The 27,219-nt window shown below is 33.1% G+C and overlaps 2 protein-coding genes across 2 annotated transcripts; one reads left to right on the plus strand and one right to left on the minus strand.

The window, feature by feature from the left end:
• Nucleotides 1–5,057: 5,057 nt before the first annotated feature.
• Nucleotides 5,058–13,985, plus strand: LOC140756141 (multiple C2 and transmembrane domain-containing protein). Its single transcript, XM_073091581.1, has 14 exons — nucleotides 5,058–5,563; nucleotides 5,899–6,076; nucleotides 6,235–6,380; nucleotides 7,070–7,213; nucleotides 7,879–8,065; nucleotides 8,652–8,830; nucleotides 9,095–9,296; nucleotides 10,250–10,395; nucleotides 11,140–11,291; nucleotides 11,703–11,764; nucleotides 12,167–12,276; nucleotides 12,673–12,782; nucleotides 13,343–13,440; nucleotides 13,861–13,985. Exons 1-14 carry the CDS (start codon nucleotides 5,139–5,141, stop codon nucleotides 13,912–13,914), a joined length of 2,193 nt encoding a protein of 730 aa, XP_072947682.1. The 5' UTR covers nucleotides 5,058–5,138; the 3' UTR covers nucleotides 13,915–13,985.
• Nucleotides 13,986–15,978: 1,993 nt separating this feature from the next.
• LOC140756109 (cysteine synthase-like) lies at nucleotides 15,979–16,991 on the minus strand. The gene has a single exon (XM_073091521.1). It carries the CDS (start codon nucleotides 16,939–16,941, stop codon nucleotides 15,988–15,990), a length of 954 nt encoding a protein of 317 aa, XP_072947622.1. The 5' UTR covers nucleotides 16,942–16,991; the 3' UTR covers nucleotides 15,979–15,987.
• Between the last annotated feature and the right edge of the window lie 10,228 nt (nucleotides 16,992–27,219).

Raw genomic sequence — 27,219 nt, forward strand, 5'->3', positions numbered from 1 at the left:
GATAATTCTACAAATGCGCGTACTAATACACTACGTCACGCACGTCATCAACCCATTATTGTCCCACTGCTGGGCACGGGTCTCCTCTCAGAGTGTGAAGGGCTTGAGTCATAGTCCACTGCGCTGACCAAGTGCGAATTGGAAGACTTCAGACATTTCTGAGAACTTTTAAAGAACTCACGTGTGTCGGGTTCCTCGCGAGGATTTGCTGCACAGTTATGGCCAGAGCTAATACCCAAAGGGTCACTGGCTCTAAATCTTGAACCCTAATAGATAGGCACTTGAAATGTCTGTAGAGTATGTACCTATAACTCTCTTCTTTTTTATAGCAAAACTTCTTCCGGAAGCATAGTAGCTTGGTGACATTCATAGAGTTATCATAGAGATATAGAATGTTATATTCATTACACTTATTTTGAAGTTACCGACAGACACTTCAATTATATTACTTTATATACTTATACAGCATATTGGATCATTATCCCCTCGGTAATTCCCTTTATCGTTGTTATGATATTTCATTAAAAATACGTCTAGACGTCAATATAATCTATTAATTACTTAAAATGCATATATCTGATCAGCGATTTGGACCCAGTTGAATATGGTGCTCCTGTACTTACTTAAATAACATAAAAATTAAATTAAAGGTGGTAGAAACATTTGTGGTTCAACCCCGGCGGCACCACCGCCACACCTATATCTGCCTCATAACAGCAGCGTTAAGCCCTGCTGTATTCTGGTTTGAAGAGTGTTGTAAGGGAGATATACACTTCCGAAGGAATTCCAGCTTAGTCCACATAGGAGTCTAATCTTATGCTATTGATTAGTATTGGATCTCCCCCGGCGGCAGTGACCACTTACCATCAGGTGGTCTGCATGCTCGTCTGCTCCTCCTATATTACTAAAAAATGTACTTAATTTAGCGGCTGATTAATAATTCAATATGCGAAGTGATAAATAATCCAGGATTTATTACAAACAAAGCCATAAATACTTTACTTATCAGTTTAAAGCTAAAGTTATAATTACACATAATCTAAAGATAAAAATACAGAAACTACCTAATATATAACGTGTGTCAGTAATTATTTAAAAAACATAATAATTTATTTGAAATACAAAAATATAAAAACAAAAACACTACCATAAAAAATGTCACCATCACTGTCTTTGGGCAAGGTTCCCAAGACGCTGGCAGCATTTATTTGAAATTAATATTTACCAATATGCAAAGAAACTTTATTATGTTTACGTGCCTAATTTTATTTAAAACTACAGTTTAAAAACATAAAGATATTATATTTTATTGTTTTATATTATTATATTATACGTAAGTCATGCTTATGAAACAAGAAATAGCTTAGCTTCAGAATATAATCACTACCACATTGCACAAAACGTAAAAATCGTGTATATTGTACACAATTCTAAATAAACTGTTACATAAGGTGGTAGAGTATATGTTTTGACTAAGGAGCTACTTCCGCCACACTCCTAGCGTGGAGCAGTCTTAATCCATAATAGTCATTAGAAATGGCAACGCTGATATGATCGGCTTCAGATAGAATCTATTATGTATGGAGTTGGTCACAGATGACAGCGACAGTGACTACTTACCATCTATCCCTGTAGTTCCGGGACAAGAATAGGGCTACGGTATCCCCTGCCTGTCGTAAGAGACAACTAAAAGGAGGCTTCTGGGGTCGTGGGTGGCAAGAGTGGGAGCTCGAACCGCCAGGCCAACGGCCCCGGGAAGGACGGCGGTATGTGTGGTCGCATACCGTCGTACGCACCAGACGGTGCGGTGAGCGATAAGCTCACCTGGGCGGAGCCCGACGCGGCAATGCGCTAAGAGGACTCCGGTTGCGTTCCTTTGGAGATCCCGGAGTCCTCTACGAAGCGCTGAGGACGGCCACCGGGGGGGTTTTAGTGCGGTAAGAGTCCCACATAACCCTGTGTCGCTCCCAAGGCATCGGGTACCTTTGAAGGTTTCCTCCTCGTAAACAAAAAAACAAAGTGACTACTTACTTTATACTTGAGTTAGAGACGTGGTTTTTTTAGTGTTTGAAAGCTAATACGACGTAGAATTGCATTAAACAATAATAAAAAAATAAAATGCCTAGATTATTTTGAGGAAATTGATGATTACTGAAAATTTTACCTAAAAAAAGGGCTTTTTTGCACTAATCTGACATTTTTTTCCTGGGAAGATGATTTTTTTTTGTTTTTTTTTTTCATGGATCAGTACGGCCTATCATTGGCAATCATTGTTATTTTTGTTTGAACATGATAACTCTTTTAGTTCAAAAGTTATAGCGATTTATTTACTTTAGGTGCACAATTCCAAAAAAAAAACTTCAAAAGGTCGTAAAACCCAAAAAAAAATTTTTTTATTATTTTTTTTATTTTTTTTGTCGACAAAATGCGGTTTAATTTTACCTGTTTCAATATGTGCACTTTATGGAGATTCACCCTGTATATATACGTATTTGTTTAGTTTCCTATTTTAATAGCGTTTTTAAATAAATTAATAATAAACACCATTTAAATGGTTATAAAGAAGAAAATAAATTACTTATCTATAAAAATGTCAAATAGAAATTTGCGTTAATACCTAATAACAAAAATAATGCGTTAAGTAATTTATTATATTAATCTTTTCTAACAGTGGCTAAGTAAACTCAATTATATAAAAAGTTATTACATAAAAATTATGCATATAGATAATCAATTCGATAATCAGATGTTACAATTTAAGTATCAGTAAATCAATTTGACAAATAGTAGTAAAGGTAGTGGGGGAGCAATAGTTGAAAATATCGGAACTTTATCAAGGCATCGTCATTTGGAGTACAATGTAAACTCGTAGATATTTTTACATTATTGGAGTAGCAGACAAGCTTGCAGTCCACCTGATGGTAAGTAGTCACTTTGTTTTTTTGTTTACGAGGAGGAAACCTTCAAAAGGTACCCGATGCCTTGGGAGCGACACAGGGTTATGTGGGACTCTTACCGCACTAAAACCCCCCCGGTGGCCGTCCTCAGCGCTTCGTAGAGGACTCCGGTTGCGTTCCTTTGGAGATCCCGAAGACTACTTACCATCAGGTGGACTGCAAGCTTCAACTATTGCTCCCCCACTACCTTTACTACTATTTGTCAAATTGATTTACTGATACTTAAATTGTAACATCTGATTATCGAATTGATTATCTATATGCATAATTTTTATGTAATAACTTTTTATATAATTGAGTTTACTTAGCCACTGTTAAAAAAGATTAATATAATAAATTACTTAACGCATTATTTTTGTTATTAGGTATTAACGCAAATTTCTATTTGACATTTTTATAGATAAGTAATTTATTTTCTTCTTTATAACCATTTAAATGGTGTTTATTATTAATTTATTTAAAAACGCTATTAAAATAGGAAACTAAACAAATACGTATATATACAGGGTGAATCTCCATAAAGTGCACATATTGAAACAGGTAAAATTAAACCGCATTTTGTCGACAAAAAAAATAATAAAAAAATTTTTTTTTGGGTTTTACGACCTTTTGAAGTTTTTTTTTTTTGGAATTGTGCACCTAAAGTAAATAAATCGCTATAACTTTTGAACTAAAAGAGTTATCATGTTCAAACAAAAATAACAATGATTGCCAATGATAGGCCGTACTGATCCATGAAAAAAAAAACAAAAAAAAATCATCTTCCCAGGAAAAAAATGTCAGATTAGTGCAAAAAAGCACTTTTTTTAGGTAAAATTTTCAGTAATCATCAATTTCCTCAAAATAATCTAGGCATTTTATTTTTTTATTATTGTTTAATGCAATTCTACGTCGTATTAGCTTTCAAACACTAAAAAAACCACGTCTCTAACTCAAGTATAAAGTTTGCTAGGAACGTTTCGACGCGACGCACGTGCGCCCTAATAAAACTGGTATAGTCCGACCCATAATTTGATGTCCAAAATATAAACAAAGAAAACTATCAAAAATATGTTTCAATGGTAAATTCATGGTAGTTTCTTATTTTTGACGATATTAAAGTGATAAAACTGTACTAAAATAAATCTTTAATAATTAAAAAAAAAAACACTAGTTTGTATTAAAAATGTTATTTATTACCAACACCCTTAAAAACTGCCTTTGTTTAAGCGCTCGTAGGAAACTTTATACTTAAGTTAGAGGCATGCTTTTTTTAGTGTTTGAAAGCTAATACGACGTAGAATTACATTAAATAATAAAAATAAAATAAAAAGCCTAGATTATTTTGAGGAAATTCACGATTACTGAAATTTAACCTAAAAAAATTGCTTTTTTCACACTAATCTGACTATTTTTTTCTGGGAAGATAAGCTTTTTTGTTTTGTTTTTTTCATGGATCAGTACGGCCTATAATTGGCATTCATTGTAATTTTTGTTTGAACATGATAACTCTTTTAGTTCAAAAGTTATAGCGATTTATTTACTTTAGGTGCACAATTCCAAAAAAAAAACTTCAAAAGGTCGTAAAACCCAAAAAAAAAATTTTTTATTATTTTTTTTATTTTTTTTGTCGACAAAATGCGGTTTAATTTTATCTGTTTCAATATGTGCACTTTATGGAGATTCACCCTGTATACTTAAACGATACATAATATAATATATTGACGTCACTAAATTGCAATTGTCTATAAATCAGTGCTATCACTCTACATGGCATGATCTTAGATTTTTATTTTTTATTAAATAAATAATCTATCACTAGTTTTCAGTACGGTCGACATTCAAAACAAATAAGTAATAAAATTATCCTTTTATATTCAGTTGCTAAAAAAATATTTTTGTCACAAAAATACATTTTGAGAAAACGCGTCTTACTCAATGAGCTTATAAAGATACGGCAACAGAAAACAATTGAAAATTAGTATATTTGGATATTAAAGTAATAATTATGTTACACAAAAACAATCATGCGACTTCCCCGGCTATATAGGTAATCGATATAAATATCCACGATAAGATAGTGGCTAAACATAATGCGATTCAGTGATCAATACAGTGCAAACCATTTGATAGTGAGTTTACCTTGTGCCAGTGTCGTAAAACGTGATTGATTTTTATTTATCAAAAATAACGTGGAAGAAAATGGACACAAATATTCTAATTAGAAAACAGGTTGCCAAGTTACACGAAAAAGTCCAAATAAAATATGATGAAATGCAACGAAAGCTGGAAAAGTCTAAATCGACCGATATGTTGTCAACGCTTAACGACGATTATTCGTACAAAGAAGAACGTCAATATGTAAGTGTAAATGATCTGAGCAAAATAGATGAAGAAGTTTTAAAGATGCCTGAAAACGGAAAAAAGATGTTTACTCGTGATGTGATAGCAGAGAAGATATACTTCAGGAAAAACGTTATTCTGAAAGAAATAAGTTATAATGAAGCGACAATAACAGAGAGTGCGTCCCATTCGAGCTTGTGTGATAGATCTGAAAGTGAAAATGATGATAAATCCTTGGAGAGTCATTTCTTTGGCAATAACTACTTGAATGTTAGCATGGACTCGTAAGTATCATAAGTTTTTCATGATAAATCTTGAAGTTTGAAATGAATAATCAATCCATTCATTATGAATAGCACATTATTAATGTAATACGTCATGATTATGTAGTATTTACGTAGAATTGATGTCATAAAAACTTATGTAATTATGAAAACGCGAGTGTGTTAAGATCCACTCTATAATGAAATACTAATAGCAATCGTAACAATTCCAACTGCAAGGTGATTGCTAATAATAAACTTGGGAGACATCTCTTTCCATAATCCAATTTTTATTTATATTTTTAATTCTTTTGGAAGATTTATTTCTCATGTAAACATAATGTTCCTACACACAGATTAAATGACATATCTCAAGGCGAAGAGTCTCTTCCATCGACCCCTCCAAGAATTGTTCGAAAGAGGATTGGTTGGCTAAGAGGGAACAAGGAGAAGAGAAAACGCGAAAAAACAGAAAAACTGAGTAAGGAAAAGAGAATAGAAGAAAAAAGAAATTCTTTTGAAATAGTAGATCGGGTAATTACGAAACAAATTTTAAATAACTCACATGATTTAAAATATGTATGTCACATAAGATTGTTGAGACTTCAATAGATTAATATTATTAAAACTGTTAATAAGAAATGGTAATAATAGTGGATGGTAAATAATGTAGCTTAATATTGTATTTCCAGTTCATACTTTGCAATGCAACAAAACATGAACCATTGAAAACATTTAAGAGAACTAAAATCGCAGCTGTCACTATTGCTCTAATAGAAGCCACAGGCTTTGATGACGCTCTGGAAGAAAAACCTCGGATTTTAGGATGCCGCTTCAGGTATGTATTGTTTAACAAATACTTGATAAACCTTTTTCATAATTGACTAATTATCCTTGTAACCTTAACGGACAATTGAGAAGACCCATGCTTTAACAATTAATAACTTAAATATCAATAACATGGTTTGGAGAGACAAATCTGATAAATGAGTTATGTATGAATGAATGAATTTGACAAATCTATACTTTAATTACATTTTGTAATGACTACGACCATATCACCGTTTCCAAGAGCAGTATTTTTATTTTTTTTTATAATATAGAAGTAGCAGACGAGCATGCAGTCCACCTGATGGTAAGTGGCTACTGCCGCCCATGGACATCTGTAATCAACCCTAGATAGGATTAGATATTCCTACCTGAGGTCGGCCACAGATGCACCGCTACCCCTGAGGACTAAACTGGAACGACTCGGAAAAGTTTGCCTCCCTTACCACACCTTTCAAACCGAAACACAGCAGCGCCTAACATTGCTGTTATTAGGTAGAAATAGGTGTGGCGGTGGTGCCGCCGGAGTCAAACCACAAAGGGTTCTACCACCTTCAAAAGTATATAATATATAAGTATATTTTTAGCAAATAACTTTTATAGACTGATATGAGACAAGATGGAGAATTTCTTCTTTACAATACTTTAGAATAATAAACAAAAAATATTTTAATAAGTGTATACTTCATTAACTTTCAGGTTGGGATCAGAGAAACGCAAATCAAAATCAGTAAAAGGTCACGACAAAGTAATGAAGTGGCAAGAAATCCATCATTTTAATTTGTTCGATGATGATAGTATATTAGAAATAACCTTGAATGATAGAGATGAATTTGTTGGAAGGTAAGCTATTTTGAATAATATTCGAAGTTTAAATAGTGTACTCGTACTAGTGTAGTTTTTCTCTAATCAGCATTTCCTTGCAATGCGTAAAATTTATTAAATATATGGAACCTCGCCAAATGGCATATCCACTTATCATAAACAGGGTTTTTGGAAACTTTTACGACCTTGAAGATCTTTAAAATACAATAATTCCATAAATAAATGTACCATACATTTCAAATTTAATCTATTGAACAATTGAAATCATTCTAACTTGAGAATGATTGTTTATGGTGTCTATTCTTAAAGAAAATACTGAAACATGTCTGGAAGTCAATCATCAATGTGTATTAGCGTAATTTTTAAGTTGCTTTACCAATTTGCTTTACCTACACCTCAACAGATAGCAGCTAATCTTTGACTAAATTGTGCGAGCACCAATGTGAACTATGATGGTGTGCTTATTCTATTTAAGCAGAGGTTCTCTTATAAAATCTGTAGTCATATTTAGCCAAATGATTTTATTATGCAAAAAATAATCTCTTTTGAAATCAACGAATAACAGATATATTTGAGTATACTACACAGTTGTTGTTAAGCGAAATTAATTACTTCCTGTAAGTATTTCACTTTAGATATTATAGATATTATGTAAGTACTTAAAGCACCTTTCGAAATTCCAGGACCATTATCGACTTATCAGAACTCGAGAAGGAAAAGACTCACGAAATGAAAATCAAATTGGATTACAGCGCAAACATCAAATTGTTTATTTTACTAACAATAACTGGAACATCTTTGATAAACAGTGTATACGACATGGATGACGCTGTGCGTACAGTAGAAACTAACGCTATAAGGGATAAATATGTAAGTACCTACTGACAAACAACTTTATTTAAATATTGGTTTCATTATATTTAATGACTCAACTGATAGCAATTTGTTGTCGTAATAAATTAAATTACAAGACCGCATACAAACAAAGATTACACATTTACAACACATAAATAAGAAGAAATAAGAACATTTCTTGAATTATACACAAGCCTTTTGAAACGGTTAAATATTTACGATTTTACAATAGGCAATACAATTTTTAAGTTTTAAACATATGAAGGTAAATATTGAAAAATACAACCATAGAATCCTTTAACGTAATAATTGCAACCAATTCATTAATTTAGAGTTTTTATTTTTAAGCCTTCTAGCACTTAATGTATCTATGTAAATACAGTTAAATGGTTTGTTAATTTTGTAAGTATGTCTGTATGGCTATTGGCTAATTAGTTAATAATATAATAAATAATCAAGTTAAAGTTTTTACAACAACAAATTCACTCAAAGATACGAGTCTTCACATCGTGAAACACAGTCTCATTTAAAACTCTAAAATGAAAAAGATGCTATAAAAAAAATTGTGACCATTAATTTTATTTTATTTTCTTACCTTCAGGCGTGGTATCGTCTTTGCGGTGGGTTTTCAAACGTAGGCAACCTCTCGGTGATCGTCTACGGTGCTAAGGGTCTCCCTGGTAACGATTACTACTGTGTTCTCCGCCTCAACAACTTAACAGTCCAAACACCTACGGATTATAAAACCCATTCTCCGAGTTGGATGAAAATATTTTCATTGTGAGTTAATTTATTTTTATTTAGAATTAGAATATCAGGTGATGATTTTATTACTTGAATAATAGTTTGGCGCTGGTAGAATAAACAAATATTTTCCTTGTGGATTAACAAATAAATCAGATTATTTTGAAATCTACGAAGCATGAGTAGAAATTTTAAATTGAATACCATCAGAAATTTGATTAAGCATTTAGTATTTAATGTTACCTCATACAAGAATGTACTCTTAAATATTGAATTTTAAAATACGATTGTTTTCTTCAGCACGTTGAACGACATTACCTCAATTTTAGAAGTCATAATTTGCGATGAGAAGAAATGTGAAGAGCTCGGCAAAGTGTCCGTACCTCTACTTAGTATTGAGAATGGCAAGAAATGGTTCGCTCTCAAGGAAAATACACAGAGAGAAAGAGCCAAAGGAAATAATCCAAGAATTTTATTGGAAATGGATGTTACTTGGAATCTCGTAAGTATGATTTTTGTGAAATTAAAACTATTATTTCTCTTTCAGTGAGTACACAAAGCTCGGAGACTTAGAGAGATGTAGTTAAATGATAAAAGTTTGTTTACATACATGGAACCAAACTGTAAAGGAGAATGAATTTACTTTTTATTATTGAAGAAAATCAGAGACGTTTTCAATAGTGTGATGGCACTTATCAATTTAAATTAACTATGTAACTTCATAAGGTAATTTCGAGTCTTTCAAAAGATCAATATAGCAGTACAGAGATACATTCTATCTGAAGATCAAATGCGATTCAATAAAAGAACTTAAAGTTTCAAACTTGAATTTTACCAAAGACCAAGATAACACTTATTTTCGGTCATTATAAATGTAATGTAACATAAAATATTCTGAAAACATAATAAAATTACCATTACTTCTCAGGCCAGTAAAAGCGGCTTAACGTCACTTCTATAAAACAGGAATAGATACCGTCACAGACAATTAACGAGGAAGAGTTCTACCACCTTCATATCTTTATACACTAAATGCCACACTTATAAAAGTAACTTTGTAAATATTCGTGCAGAAAGGGACAAATACTTGTCCAAGACGTCCCAACTTAGTCCTTCGAGGTGTCAATGAATCTGTGGCCAACCTCAGGTAGGAATCTAATTATCTGAGGTTGATTACAGTTGTCCAGGGACGACAATAGCCTTACCATCAGTTGGACTACGCGCTCGTTCACCACATCATCTTGTGTATATATTTCAAATCAAATGAAATCTATTTTTTTTTATTCAAAATAGGTTCTTTATAGAGCACTTTTTGAATGTCTGTAAAACTACCACCACTTCACAAGATGTTTCGTTATGGAGAAGAAGAGGTGAAAGAAACTCCTCTATACCTCCTATATATAAAATATCATATGTCTTATAAAGTATTAAATGAACTGTATTCCTTCATTCCAGGTGAAAGCTTCTGTACGCGTTATAAATCCAAAGGAAGTTAATTATTTGCAAACAGAGGATAAGTTAGATAGGCATGTATTTGCGAAGAACCTGTCAAGATCAAAAGCCGTGCTGTCTTGGGTACTTAACGCCTTTCAAGTTTTCAGGTACATAAAACATATGATGCTCTTCCCTTTCGTTTCATTACCAATGATGTCAGTTTATTTTGGTAAATTCCGAGTTATAATACAGTTTCTTATAAACAGAATTACAGAGGGTACACATATCTTATATATAAAATTCTCGTGTCACAATGTTACTTACTGTACTCCTCCGAAACGGAAGGACGGAAAAACGGAAAACTTTTCTGAGTCTTTTCTGAGGTCTGAGAATCGGCTACTATCTAATTTTCTTACCCCTAGGTGATAAGGGTTGTTCACCCATTACATTTTTTTAATTATATGGCAACACAACGTTTGCCGGGTCAGCTAGTTATTATTATAAAAAATACGTACCGCGCATACAATATGGACAAATTTTAAAAGATTAATTATTTCAATATGCGTGAAGCACATTAGTTTGTGCTAGCGCCATCTATCGGTGAACGCTGGAAATAAACTCTGTTTAAGTTACCTTATTTTCATAAAACTGTTGTAGTTTCGGTAGTGTTCGTAAGATGGCACTGTTTCTTATATTAAAGTAACATATAACATAGCAGAGGACAGTTAGGGGTCTGATATACAGATAGTTCTGGGTTCGATTCCTGGTCAGACACGTTAAATGTAGAAATTTAGAAAAATATATTTTGATGTAGGTATTTTAAATTCTTAAATATATACTTATCTCAAGTTGTATTATTGGATTATTTATAAGCATTTTTATTTATTACTAATATCGGTTTTTCTTTTTAGAACAGCTTTCGAATGGGAATCTCGGAAATGGAACTTGATAGCGCTTATCATATGGCAGATATTCTGCTGGTTCTTCAAGATATGGATGCTGCCTCTCCTATTGCTTATACCCTTTATTTGGTATAGACCAGAGGACTATTATTTGTTTAATTGTAAGTAGATTATTAATAAAATTAATTGTATTAACATTAAAGTTCAAGATAAAGATAGGTACATAGAAGGTGGTGGACCCTTTGAGATTCGTCTCCGGCGGCACCACCGCAACACCTATTTCCGTTTCATAAAAACAGTGTTAAGCGCATTGTTCTGGTTTGAAGGGTGTGGTTAGGGAGACATACTTTTCCTAGGCGTTCAAGCTTAGTCCTCCAGGTAGGAATATCGAATCCTATCTGGGGTTGATTACAAATGTCTATAGGCGACAGTAGCCACTTACCATCAGGTGGACTGCATGTTCGTCTGTTACTATATTATAAAAAAAAAACACTTAATGCCAGGTCGTCTTCATGTTTCTGCTTATATAAGGTACATACAATAATAATTATTTATTTGTATTTAATTTTAAGGGGCAAGTAGATATATGAAAAATGTGTCAATACTGTCACGCGGAGAGACGAAACAAGACAAGGTACGGATTTTACGAACTTTTAATTACACCACCTTTGAACTTGAGGTGTAACCATAGACTTAATTTTTTTTCGCTATGACGTTCTATATTTATGGTTTGAAGCATCAGGCATTTTAAGTTTTCAGTTAATTTTTACTACCCACCTCCTGAACTAGTCGGGTTGATAGGAGCTCCATATACATGCCTGATTAGACATATACAATAATTATTGTTCTTCGCAATAAATAGTCAATACTTATTTTTTACAACCTTCTTTGGTCTCGTTTTTCTATTTAATTAATACCTTACTTAAATAAACTTACATTATGTGTGAACCTGTGATGTTGTAAATATGATTTGAATAAAAAATAAATAAGCTTTGTAAATATTTTACTAATATAAAGTGGTATTAATTTATTTCAGGAGGAGAAAATCTTAAGTTTGAGACAAAAAATAACCAACTTCCAAGAAACGTTACAGACAGTGCAAAACGTTTTAGGAAAATTTGCAAGCCTTGGGGAAAGATTTAAAAAGTACGATTATTTTTATTATGCAAAATAACCTAGGATTAGGATTAGGATTAATATTATTATTATAGCTCTTGATTTGAATTTAATCTTTTTTTAATTCGTTATGATTAACATTTTGTTAATATTTTGTAATCATCTAAATCATTGCAATTTTAGAGGTTATTTAAGAAATATTGGACTTAGTAGCTGTTAAATAAATCAGAGCTAACACATATTACCAATAAATACTAATAGTTCTTTTTTTTTCAAATAAATATTATTCATTCATCGATTATTTTTTAAAATAGACATTTCAACGTAATTAGTAAAATTGAAATTTAACTGTATATGCAAAAATACTTTTAACTAGCATTTTATCCTAGTTATAAGTATTTATATATATTATTATTTTGTTTTCAGTTTATTCAACTTCTCCGTGCCTTTTGTCAGTTTGTTAGCAATATTCTTCATATCAGTGATAGCTTTCGTCATATACCTCGTATCACTTAGATATATTATGATGGGATGGGGTAAGTTAATGTTATAAATACCTATCTAACATAACATTATGATCAAAACTGTTCAAGTTGTCATGCTAAGGATCCTATGTCGATCGATTGGGTTTAAAAAATGGTAGAGCCAGCATGGTTCAATGAGAGGTACCATTATCACATACCATACCATACCTGCAATTCTAGCGTGAAGCAGTTCTGCGATTCAGTGGAAAGGTGTGGATCTTGCTGACTTACATTAAAGCAATCATCTTAGTGCTCAAGGATGAGAACGCATCCGTAATCGGCTTTTGGTAGAACTTGTGCTAGGTGGTGTGCTAGGTGCACATTTAATCACTGATATTTTTGAGCGACAGTAACCACTTAAGATTAGGTATACTCGTTTAATACTCTAATCTTATAAAAAAAATAACAGGTTACTACATAGAATAGACTTCGCACAATTTTTAAGAAAATACCTAATGAATGCATAAAGGTTTTCCTTGAGATCTGTTCCTTTAACTACTTATTTATGTATTCAATAGTATAATTATCTGTATCCTTTATGTCGAAAAATTAAGATGATTTGTCCTTTTCAGCATTCCATAAGTTTATAAGAAAAATATTGAAACCAAACAGAATACCACACAATGAAGTCATGGCTTTACTGTCAAGAGTCCCAGATGACAATATATTAGTAAGATGCATTTTTATTTTAAATTTAATATAAATCCTACGAATATCATAATAATTTCAAGATGGAAAAATCATTTGTGGTTAGACTCCGGTGGCACCACCTTCACCAATTTCTGCTTATTATATTATATTATTATAGAGTTAAGCGCTGCTGTGTTCTGTAGGTACCCGTAGTATGAGTTTTACGTTTTTACAAAAAATGACTGTTTTTATATTTGTTTACGTATTTCCCATACATTTCCAATCAGTTCTGATAAAGTCCGCTGGGGGCAATGATTGGAAATGTATGGGTAAATACGTAAACAAATACAAAACAATCATTTTTGTGAAAACGAAAACCTCATACTTAGGATACTGGTTTAATAGTTAAATTTACCCCTCAGCCTTACTAGAGAAATATATTTATGAATTATTTTTTCAGTTGCAATGCGAAGAGCTTCCGTTGGAAACCATATCGGACGAAGACGAGTCCTAGAACAGATCTGAAAATAAAATAGCTATAATTATATAATTTTTAGGAATTTATTATAAATAAATTATATTTAAACATAATTAAAATGGTCTACATAAAAATCAAAATAATTTTGGCTCTAAATTGTGTTTATTAATTAACCCCCGACTGTAATAAAAAAATCAAGTATCTATTTGTTTGGAAGGTGGTAGAACCTTTTGTGGTTCGACTCCGGCGGCACCACCGCCACACTTATTTCTGCCTAAACAGCAGTGTTAGGCGCTGCTGTGTTCCGTTTTGAAGGGTGTGGTAAGCGAGACATACTTTTCCGAGGCGTTCCAGCTTACTCCTCAGGTGGTAGCGGCGCATCTGTGCCCGACCTCAGGTAGGAATATCTAGTCCTATCTGGGTTGATTACAGATGTCCATGGGCGGCAGTAGCCACTTACCATCAGGTGGACTGCATGCTCGTCTACTAATCCTATATTATAAAAAAAAGAAAATCTATAACGTATCCAATGACAGACGGACAAAGAGCGACGGCTTAGTAATAGGATCCCATCCTTACACTTTGGGAACAGAACCCCAAAAAGATCTGATAACACCCTAAACTCCTATTATTGCTTTAGGGCTCAAAATGGCAACTATAAAGCAAAAAAACTTAAAAAGAAGTAGGGCTGATGATTTTATTATTATTGTTCTTTGAAAAGTGATAGATGTCGATCTATTCTTCTTCTTGTGAGTGAGTCGTGAGTCTTCTGGTCGCAGAACGGTATCACAGCCGTACTTATTTCTATCGTGAAACAGCTTATGCATTTTAGTGGTAGGGTGTGGATTCTGACTGTAAGTCAGTCGGTACGAGACTATCTTAATCCTCAAGAGTTTCAACGCATCTGTGATCAGCTTAACTTGCAACGCTTGAAGCAGTGATAGCCTAGTGGTTAAGAAACTCGGCCTCTCGATCGAGGTGTCCGAGGTTTAAATCCCAGGCACCTCTGATTTTTCAAAGTTATGTGCGTATTAGAAATTAATTATCACTTGCTAAACGGTGATGGAAAACATCGTGATGAAACCTGAGAGATTTATAAAAAAAATCTTAAAGATATGTGAAGTCTACCAATACGCACAGCGCGGTGGATTATGGCCTAATACTTCTCATTGATGATGTGATCAACTACAATTGAAATTCCTATCATGGAATTGGTAACGCATGTCCATGGGTTACATCACTGCCATACAAATATAATAGGAATGACGATGTAAATGTTAAACATTCACTTGCAATATTCTTATTATTTAAACAAATTGATACAAAAGTAAAAGTTTTTGACCTAGTAAGCGTTTCAATCAAACTTTTTTGCTTAGTCAGACCCCCGTTGGTGTATATGGATTTTCAAATCTCACTTTAAAATAAAAATGTTTTTCTTACGAGATTAAAGTTGGAATCAAGCATTCGTTTGTAGTAAGGGATCACATCAACCGTTGGGATGCGTTGCTACCCCTGACTACTTCTATATACTACCTTAAAATATCTTGTATGCTTTACATATAAGGTTGTAAACAATATTTAAAAAGTATAATAAAGTACTTGTTTCTATGTTGGTAGAATTAAGTTAGTATGGTAATAGAATAATCCCAGTAAATATTGCATACAAGTTAAAATCTACGTAGTTACCGGCTCCATTATGTAAAAGTAATAATTCTCATTCAAAAAATGTATATATGAATTAAGGAATAAGATACGAAATAAATAATATTTTAATTTAGATTCTTCTATAGAACAAACTTTTTATGCTCATACTTATTTCGTGTCCTTAGTATAGCTAGTTTAGAAAATTGTAAACCTCTTAAAATATTAAGGTTCATCATCAACCCATTACTGTCCCACGAATTAAACACAATATATATATTTTTTAACCGCTTTATTTTTATACACAAAATTAACATCAGGTATGATTGAAAGCAAGGCAATAAATTATATAATTAAATAATATTAATGTATTTGGTAACATCCTTTAAATAATACCTGATGTACTATAAAAATCTTAAAATAATTTAATATAAAATCTATATGATTACATCACCTCGACCAATCCATTTAATATTTCAATCCACTATCGTTAAGCATAGTTACTACCCAAGAATCTTTAGGGATTTTGCCTGAATTCAGAAGCTTCACGGCCGCTGCGACATTAGCTCCACTGGTGAATCCAACATATAAACCTTCCTTTTCTCCGATCAGCTTCCTGTATTCGATTGCTTCTTCGTCTGTTATGCTGAGGGTTCCATCCATATTGTCAAACTTGAACAAATTCGGAATGCAACCATATCCTGATCCTTGGAGTAAATGCAATGGTTTCGTGATGGGGCAACCCTTGATCGGCTCAGAACCGGCTGGCTCTACTACAAAGGCCTTTATGTCCGGATTCTTCTCCTTCAAGTATTTCGCAGTTCCCATAAAGGTACCAGCAGTACCGACTGTAGCAATAAACGCGTCGACATGGTGGCCGGTCTGCCTCCAAATTTCGGGCCCAGTAGTGAGGTAATGAGACTCAGAGTTAACCTCGTTGTTGAATTGATTTACAAAGTACCCACCAGTCTCGGCCTTCAGTTCTAGGGCCGCTTTTTCAGCAGCCTTGATATCGGCGAGGGTTACGTTACCATAAGTACCTTCTACTTGAGGAACCCTAACGCAATTAGCTCCGAGAGACTCCATGTGGATTGCACGCCGTTCGCTGTTACCGGCAGACATGAGGATATTGAGGGGATGTCCCAAAACAGCGCAGGCAATAGCGAGACCGGTTCCCTGGTTTCCAGAAGTAGCTTCTAGTACCGGCTTACCGGGTTGTAGTTCTCCGTTCTTCCTAGCTTGGATTATCATGTGGGATGCAGACCTGCACTTGACTGACGCGCCGGGGTTCATGAACTCGCATTTTGCCAAAATGCGTCCAGGTCCTGTGTACAGGCGATCCAAAGCTACGAGTGGGGTATTACCGATGAGTTCCAAAGCGGAGGCTCGGATTTCATTTTCCACGTAACCTTTGTCAGCCATTGTAGATATCGATCGGGGACCTGGGGATTGTTCGACTAGTGTCCACTCTACCCTCGCAGAACTTTGAATGCCATCTGCTACTAAAGTTACTCTATTTATAGGGTGCAAAGACGTTATCAATAAATATCTAATCAATGCTTTAAATAAATTTATTTTTGCTCGTGTCTCTGTCTGCATGATTAGACATTATGGATATAACGTATTGATCGATGTGGGCAAGGTATTGTATAATAAATTATTATTATTAATAATGTATGGACCCACAATAAACTTCATTAACAAGGAACTTTCATGAAATTTCACCTAATAATAACATTTGGCACACAATACATTTCTAGTAAGTATAACATAGCCATGCAGTCGCACATGCCAATTCGCCCATACCTCGTGCCCTCGCTGGTTTGACGAGTCTTTTAGACGCATATCCTGACTTCGATCTATTTGCTGATAGATGGCAGGAAGATTTAAGTGTGTGCCTTAAGTTTACGGATCAATTCTAACCTCCTACATTCTCAGTTGCTTTTCTATGTAATATTTAATTTCTTATTGACATATATTATTTAATTATTGTTATTTCTTATTAATTCTTAAATGTTACAATTTTACTTTCAGCTGTTATGTAAATGTTTTTTTCTATTTAATAATTAATTCCTCTGTATTATGACATTGCATTGGACATGTTAATTAGTGTAAGTGATTCATGTATCGTTCTAATTAACAATAAATAAATAAACATAAAATAAAATAAAATTTCAGAGCCTGAATTGAACTGGCGTAGGCGACAAGATCATAAATTCTAGAAAATATACGGTGTATTTTTCTAGGACAAAACTTCTTTTTAGGCTGGCGTATTAATCTTTGTGAAATTAAATGGAGCTAGAAGTTGTTTGTATTGCATTATTTTAGTCTCGTCATATTAATTAATTTATTTATTTGTATAGAACTGTAATGGCATTTATACATTGACAGTTAAAATATATTTTCTATTATTGTATTCTTTTGAGAATAATTCCAACAAATACTCAGACAGAAAATGTACAACAAATTTTACACAAATATCACAATAATCATCACGTAGGTAAAGAAATTTGCAATCAACAAATTGCAAATCATCTTTCACTACTTAAAAATATGATAAGTTATTTTAAAACTGTCATCATGGTTGCTGTTTCGTTGTGATGTTTATGCTTAATATATTTTATTATGTAATTATTACTGATAAAATTTAATTATTATAGCGATAATACATCGATTCTGCTGCACGCATCGTCGCTTATGGCTGCGTCGGTGAATTACGATTGTATCAGTTGGTTTTTGTTCAGATTTATTGATATACTAATAAAAATAATTCGTTAAATGAAGACTAAAAAATAACACACTTTATGACTTGCTGAACATTTCAAAATATTTTAATGGAATTGACTTAGCATAAAAATGTATGAATTTCACCTCTAGCAAAAAATTTACTTCATCGTAATGCAAATGAAAACATATTTAAAGCACTTGTATAGATTATTATTGTCACTTCTTATATATCCAATGAACAATTCCAAAAGTTCGTTTGAATAATTTAAAGTTTACATAACCAAACTGGCATGTATGCAAGTTCTATATAGTATATTTTCATCTACCGGATTTCATACTTAATTTTTCAACGCTATCATTTCATAAACTTGTGCCACTTAACAACCGTCTACGTGACTGGACGTCCAACCTATGTCCACTGCTTTTCCTTGGGTGGTTGATCATTACGGTATCTTAAGATATCTATCCACCCTAATAAACCTTATTGCCTTTAACACATTTAATACTTTATATCTTACGCTGGTTACAATTCTGTAGTATAGTGCTTACAAAAGGTAGGTTGTGTTCGTTTATCAGTGTGACAGGCCAGATGGCCAGAGTGTAAGAAAGTAAACTGAGAAAACAAATGAATTGAGATTTTCATTAATCTTCAGACTGATTTCAACAGAGAAGCACTCAAAGGAGGAATATTTTCAGTAAGTAAGAAACGACTACTATTATTATACGAGATTGTTAAATTAGCAAAATCTATTTGCTTTCCAACTATTATATTTTATTCTTCAACTGATATTTTTTGTTTGATGACTACTAACAAGCTTGACAATCGTCATTAATAATAATCAATCTAACCAATGTTTTGCTTACAGAAGATCGCAATTAAATAATTTCTGTATACTTAACATTTTCAAATTTAGATAATTGGTAGGAGAAAATTTAATAAATTGATTATTTTTCAATAATGGATAATAATTAAAATAATTAATATTTTTAGTTATTCTTATGGTTAAATTTAGACCAACAGGCAATCACTCGTCGATAATTATTATTTCAACAATATCTCTTTATATATGTAAATTTGTATGATTTTCCGCTATACGGAAGAGATTATAGGGTTTTGCACTTTAAAAACAGCAAATACAATATTAAAATACACTTTTTTATGTAGAAAGCCCAGGGTTTCAATCCCTTCCGAACTGGGGGGATTTTTATTTTTGATATCCCCACCCATAGATATCAGGAGCCATTATGTCTGTGTTATTTCACTACCGCATAATTTTGTTCCGCATAGATATAGAGGTATTTTAACAGACACTTACCTACAGCGTGATAATCCTGATGTTGATTATGTTGATAGAGGTGTCTTCTGGGGTTTAATTTACTCTTAACGTGTTTTGAAGAAATAATAGTAATTTACCATTACATAAAACCACGTCATAAAAGTTAATCTTATATTTTTCCATTTCAATTCGGGGTATTAGTTACGTACTTAAAACGGTGCTTTAAAAATGTAATTTAACGTATAGTTTAATTAATTAAAATGTAATAAAAATAGTTAATGCATGCAGTTTTAACTTAAAATTGTCTCAATGTCATGTGTAAAAATAATAGTGTGAACGATAATTGAAAAACGTCAAGCGCTCACAGCCCCATAAACACACACAAAGAAGGATGTAAACACTCCGACTCAGGTCAGAAATCATAATTTATCATTTTGGGAGGTACTTCCGAACGGCAATAGTCGGCATCCTCGGCGGCGGTCTCCAGCGACTGCTCTTGATGATCTGCGACAGGTAACGACAGACGTCAGCGATGCCTGGCAACTGTCGGAGACGACAGTAACCGGCGCGGCTTGTCGCTCTATATTAGGGCTTAGATGTTTGTCTGTCCAAAGATCAGACCGAATATCTGACCAGCATTTTGAGTATGGTAGCCGCTTGACCACACCCAAGTTACAACACTTCATATAATCATTCTACTTACCCTTCTAATCAAGGTACGTTCATACACATGTGCTTTTTCTTATCAGAAAATATTATCACCTAAGGAACCTGTGACTTGCAATAGAAAATGACTTGCAAACGATAAAGAACTAACTTACCATCGAGTCGATCGATCATGTAGATTACAACAGGATATTTTCACACTATTAAAAGTCATGTCATTGTGGATACATTTCTATGGAAGATTACGATCAATACTAATAGCATTACAAACAAATTACACATGACTTAAGATAATTGTAGGTTATTTTATGGAATAAAAGTAGTTGTAATAAATGTGCATGTCTATACTAATATTATAAAGAGGAAAACTTTGTTTGTTTGATTGAAATGAATAGGCTCAAAAACTACTGGACCGATTTTAAAAATTCTTTTACCATTCAAAAGCTACAATATTACACATCCACAATATTGATATGTAATATTGCATTATGTAATTATCCACGAGTAACATAGGCTATATTTTATATGAAATATATTTGATAAATAGATTTTGAGGCGGTACAAAGTTTGCCGGGTCAGCTAGTATTCTATATTTTTGTATAAGATTTTGGATACGATATAGTATCAAACAGTATGCAGTCCACTGTGGGTAAGTGGTCACATGACAGTCCCATCTTAGGTCGGCTACAGCTGTCTTGCTACCCCTGAAGACTATGATGGAACGCTTCCGATAGGTAAGTTAGTCTCTATGTATTCCTTTCAATCCCTTATCCTTCAAACTAGAACACGTCGTTAACGTACCTACTGTCCCACAACTGGGCACAGGTCTCCTCTCGAAATAAGGGGCGCTGGTCAAGTGCGAATTGACTTCACACAATCTGTAGATTTTTTTACTCAGGCATACATGTTTCCTCACAATGTTTCCTTTCTTTATTACTTACGCCCGTTATTTTTAATAATTAATCAACGTATCCAATTATTGTTTACCAAAGATTGAAATTTGTCAATTTTTACTAGCGGCCGACATTAATATTTAATCCAATAATTTAATGTTTTGCCTACTAGTTTCGATTTGCAAATTTCTAGGTATATTTGGTAAAGTCTGGTAAGGTATTTGGTAAGATTTAGTTTAATACAAATCTTTGGAAGGCAAAAATTGTATAAATGGATTTATTAATAACGGGCGGAATTCAATTAATTGTTCACTGGCCATTATTAGCCAGTGAACAAGCGCTTTATTTTTATCTATTTATTTAATTATTTATCTAAAAACAAAATTACGATAACTGGTTTCTATTACTTATCTAGTTATAACTAAATCAAAAGTATTAAAAACCTCGCACGGTAACAGGTAATAAAAAATAAAAGTCGTTATTCTTATCAATTAAAGCAATTCAATGTATGATTATTATAATCAATTATAATAATATGATAATTAATTATAATAATGATTATTATTATAATTAATTATAATCTATAGTTAGATTAAAATATTTTGGTACTGTTAAGTCATGATACTTTTAGCACCTGCGATTCGCAACTTGGAGAATGGATCGATGCTGCGTCACGGTTGGCAACTAGCTGCGTTCGTTCGCGGTATCCAAAGCTGCATTAACACTGCAACGCGTTTTCGCTTTCAGTTGTTGCATTGACCGTCCACGGTATGCCACCGTGTGCACAGGCAGGTTTCATGTGTGTCGAATTCCCGCAACAAGAAATAGCGCTTCTGAATCACGCTGTTGAAGTTTGTCGACTTCATACATAATTATATCATCATCAACCCATTACTGTCCCACTGCTGGGCACGGGTCTCCTCTCAAAATGAGAAGGATTAGGCCATAGTCCACCGCGCTGGCCAAGTGCGTATTGGTAGACTTCACATACCTTTAAGATTTTTTATAAATCTCTCAGGTATGCAGGTTTCTTCACGATGTTTTCCTTCACCGTTTAAGCAAGCGATACGCACATACGCATAATTTCTAATACGCACATAAATTTGAAAATCAGAGGTGCGTGCCTGAGATTTGAACCTCGGACCCCTCGATCGAGAGGCCGCGTTTCTTAACTACTAGGCTATCACTGCTTATCATCGATATATGCAAGGTCCAAACTGGGACTGTTAGAGTATTGCCCCTCCCCGGGCATGATCGCCTAGCTTGGCGAGAGATCTCCTAAATCGTCCTAGATCAGCTAAATCGTCGATTGTCGTTGCTAAAAGTAGCTAGTCTAACTCGGCCTTTAGTGGTTTATTTTTTCTATAGAATTATAAAAATATAAATTATATATATTGGCCTGGGTGATATCTTACGACTAAAAGTATGGATTTCAAAAAGCCCGCCACCTGTCGCGTTCATAAATGTCTTTCAAGCTGAAACAACAACTCAAAAATATATTAAAATTGGTAAGGCCGATACGGAGATTAATGTTTACGACCACAATGACAAATGATTTAAATATATTACGATTATCACTTGGCAAATAATATAATATGCGTGTAATGATTAACCACAAGTCACTGCCACATGAGAGATAAGCTGAATAGAATAGTGACAAGCACAATTTTATCGCAAATATAATCCCCAAAAAATATTGAACTAAATTAGTACTCGTACTATAGAAGTATAAATACAGCAAATAGGTTTTCATAGATAGTCTAATGACTTAAAGGGTGAACTCAAAGACAATGTAAGCCGTATTGTTAAATATACAAAAGACAGTGTAAGCACTATCTTTTTCACAAAGGCTTTTCACTTTAAACATTTTCTACAAGATTTGGAATGTAGATCTTCATATATAGTCTAATGACTTAAAGGGTGAACTCTAAGACAATGTAAGCCATATTATTAAATATTACGTATTACAAAAGACAGTGTAAGTGTGTGTTTTTCACAAAGGCTTTTCACTTTAAACATTTTTTACAAGATTTGGAAGGCTATCTTTAATTACTTTATTAGTAGAGATGAAAGAAATCAAAAAAATAATAAAATATTATCACTTGGTGTAATTAGGGTAAACATCGTTGTAGTTACGGAAAACGCGTTTGGAATCTTTTATTTTTACAATTTATTTTACAAACAAAGAGTAGCAGACGAGCATGCAGTCCACTTGATGGTGATTGGCTACTGCCGCCCATGGACATTTCCAATCAACCCCAGGTTAGATTAGACTTGACTAACCGACCGACCTGAGGTCGGCCACAGATACGCCGCCACCCCTGAGGACTAAGCTGGAACTCCTCAGAAAAGTATATCTCACTTAATACCCACGATGTTCTCGATGGTATGTAAATTAGTGGAATAATTTTAGTGGATCACATGACCTTTCTAAGAAAGCCGTGCCTTACAGGTGGTCAGCAAATAACGGCTTGATGATTATGCTTGTCATTACTGCCCTTATCGTTAACGTCATCGTAATGCTATACGCCCTATGACTGGCACAAAATCGGTGGATTGTCACGATTTTCAATCTAGTATCAATATAACCAGTAGTGATGTGCCGGATATTCGTATCCGCGGATACCCGAGGTAGAAAAAAAATCAGGATCCAACTCCGTATTCGTTACTTTTTTGCGGATCTCGACCGTATCTTTCACGTTATTCAATTTCTTTGTGTGTGAATTTCTTTGCATACATAGAGGTGAATTCACAGATTTGGCATACAGTTTATAATACCTAATGGATTACTAATCTAATAAATTGTAAAGTACTAACTACAAAGTTTTACTACTAAATCAAACCAGATCCCAATTTTTTGTGATATACCTACTCTTAAAAATAATAGCATATTCACAAAAAATACTTTACCGTAAAGTATTAATAAATAAATTATCACTATAATGAGATCAAACCTTTACATTTATGTCATTTCTCTTAATGGAATATTTAAATTAGAAAAATCCTATAGATATCTTTAAACTATAACCAAACTTACGAAAACGAAACTATGCATAACGTGGAAGCAGAATGATGATATGATCCGTATTCTTATCCGCAGATCTAAATATTAATGATCCGTATCCGTAAATGTTATGATACGATACATCACTGATACATTTAAATAATACATTTAAAATCCTTAAATATGTGTAATCAGCTTTTTATCAAAGTATTACACGGTCAATTTATAGTCAATTTGCAATCAGGCGGAGATAGAATTGAAGGTAAGTAAGCGTGTAAGCATCTTAATATCATACGTTACGGGGATTGCACGTTCAATAATATTACACTATTAACCTTATTTAATTGGCTACTTGACACTTTTTGGGAAAGTGTTTTAATGAATTAGTATACGTATTATATATGCCTTTTATTGATCACTTTTTCGAAAAAAGGGCTATTCATTAATAAAAATCGAACTTTCTTTACGGTGAACGGAACGTCGCGTTAAATCAGGCGGTCAAGTGTCATTCTGTGGCGGAACGTCATTACACTGTAAACAAACAACGCTTAGAAGAAAATTGAGAGTTATTTAGCTATTATAACTAAAATTTAAATAAATGACAAGTTATAAGACGTGTGCAGTGACGATGTGTACAAGTACGATCGTAACAAATTTGCTTATACAAGTTCCTAAACCCAAATCTCATAAACGTTAAAGAACTTGCAGATTCTTATATGTTTAAATTCTCTGTTTGCAAGCAATGACATTTTATACTAGCTATGTAAGAGAAGTATTATTGAAATAATAAATATAGTTCAAAAAACTAAAAAACACGCTTTTATGATAAAATTAACTAAAAAGTAGAAAATCTAAATGAATCTAGGAATCAATTAAGGAACAGTAAATAGTATAATTGTGAAATAAATCTACAAAGTTTGAACGAAATCTGGCCGTTTAAAGTGGGTCAAAATCGCGCCCAAAGAAGTCGGTTACAAACATACAAACAAACATACAAGTGAAGCTAATAAAAAGCGTGTAAAAAGGAATAAATTTAGTAATTCTCGAGTGATTCGTCAATTTCAAATCATTGGAACGGGACGTAATCAAAACAAAACAGCAAGTGGAAGTATTCATATATTTAATATATTATATAGATGTCTATGATAAGAATAGTATTTTATAAGACGTCTATGAGAATTCTATTTTAAGGGCCCATTCTGTAATTAATAGGACACAATTAAAATATTTCATGACTGTGTTATTATTGATGGTGCATGTGCACTGATTAAGTTACAGGACTGTATAATTAAAAATACATGATTTGCTAATATTAGTATTTTATTAACCGATTTCTTTGTTTATTTGGTTTATATGGTTCTATTAGTGAGTACACACAGTAGAACTTTCGTATATATTTATCATATGTTACAGTTACAATAATTACTACAGATCACCTAAGCTAAATTTTTGTGCTGCTTGCGTGTCTGCTTTTCTTCATTACTAAAATTATTTTCCGTAACAAATGGATATATATTTTTATCACTGTCATTTTCAAAATTAAATTGCAATGCAATAATAGGAACTGTATGGTCACTTTTCTTCCTTCATCTTGTTGGGTAGGTTACGCAAGTAAAGAAGTACTATTTCCCGTGTACTTTACTTTATGTATTGCAGACTGGTGCCCACTTTCGAAACTTTTGGCTCCTCACTTCTTCTAGGCAGGACGTGTCATCACATTTTCATTTTCATTGATGTACCTTGTGTTCAGGACAACTTTTTCTTTTCATGAAACAAACTTGCCTTCCTCTTAAACTGCACATACTTTATAACGTCGTCACTATACGATTGTCGGGAAGATCTGTAAATATACTTAACCATTAATAATAACCAATTAAGTTAATAACCAATTAATAACCTTAAAACAGTTCACATAAGAATATAAGTATATTTAAAAAAAATCTTAATAATTACTTGAAGACAACCTTTCTTCTGTCTGAAGTCAGTTAAGAAATGTTTTAATTGTCCGATATGATTAAATGTAAATATAAAGAATGTTTTACTTACGTTGTTTATTTGATATTTCCATAGGTTATCTCACGGAAGTTTTTGTATCCATTTTGATTTATTGCACTGCATATATGGATCTTCTTTAAGCAGGTTCACGCTATCAGCTTTAGTATAGTATGGCTTCATTTCGGTTCACAACATAAATTCAACCAACTCTAACAGCAAACGATTTAATTATTATTTGTCTTGTTTGGTTTCGATGTAGTGACGTCACATGACATTTGAGGCAGCACTGTCGCCGTTTTGGGATTTAAAATCCACAGATAAAAAATCGAAAATTTCTTTTTAAAAATTAAAATACTTAGAACGTATTAAAAAATAAACGAAATACTGCATAATTTATGTTTACTTATAAGCTATCATATCCAATATATTTCATATTTTATTGTTATAACTGTCAAGTACCCAATTGAATCAGTGCAGATTAAGGTTTGATAGCAAAAATAAATATTTTTAATAATGTTTTTAACTCTTGTTCATAATCCGTTTATTGACGTGACAACGTCTTGGAATTCGATAGAGCCGGCTGCACGCACCAAAAAACATGACTCATACGGCGTTACCTCTCTCTGAGGCGTTCCACTTAAGGCTTGAAGTGCAACGAGAACGCGGAACGAGCGAGAAAGAGGCACAATCGGCCTCCGCATTCGGCAACGTTCGACATAAAAGTTGTCATAATTGTATTTATGCGTACAAATAAATGTAACTTGATCAATTCCATTGTGATTTCCATTTACCTTCTCTATATCCATACAAAATATCTATGAAACAAATAAAATTAAAATTTTCTTTTGAAAAATGCAACCATTCCACCACCCAAATGTATTTTCTTATGACGTTGTCACGTTCAACTATCGTCAGTAAACCGACTTTACAGACAACCAATTTTTTTATTGCAGCGCTATCAATGTTACACGGCAGTGAGTTAGCCAAGTTCGGAAACAAGCGACACATTAGCAGTTTGTATTACACGAATCATCTCGAACTACTTTCGACTATAAACCTATATATAGGTTTATATAAACTTACCAGAAGTGTTCCGAAATCTTGTATTCCAACTTATATTATTTTAAATAAAGGATTT

The sequence above is a fragment of the Epargyreus clarus genome, unplaced genomic scaffold (genome assembly GCF_041222505.1).
Source record: "Epargyreus clarus isolate Ecla_fem2 unplaced genomic scaffold, WU_Ecla_fem_2.2 ptg000034l, whole genome shotgun sequence".
NCBI lineage: Eukaryota > Metazoa > Arthropoda > Insecta > Lepidoptera > Hesperiidae > Epargyreus > Epargyreus clarus.

What these genes read in the sequence shown, in the direction of transcription:
- LOC140756109 (XM_073091521.1), bottom strand. Translation starts at nt 16,941, where the DNA reads ATGGCTGACAAAGGTTACGTGGAAAATGAAATCCGAGCCTCCGCTTTG.
- LOC140756141 (XM_073091581.1), top strand. Translation starts at nt 5,139, where the DNA reads ATGGACACAAATATTCTAATTAGAAAACAGGTTGCCAAGTTACACGAA. An exon ending in AACGCCTTTCAAGTTTTCAG is followed by an intron (nt 10,396 to 11,139) that starts GTACATAAAACA and finishes TTTTCTTTTTAG; the next exon opens with AACAGCTTTCGAATGGGAAT. An exon ending in GGACTATTATTTGTTTAATT is followed by an intron (nt 11,292 to 11,702) that starts GTAAGTAGATTA and finishes TTTAATTTTAAG; the next exon opens with GGGCAAGTAGATATATGAAA.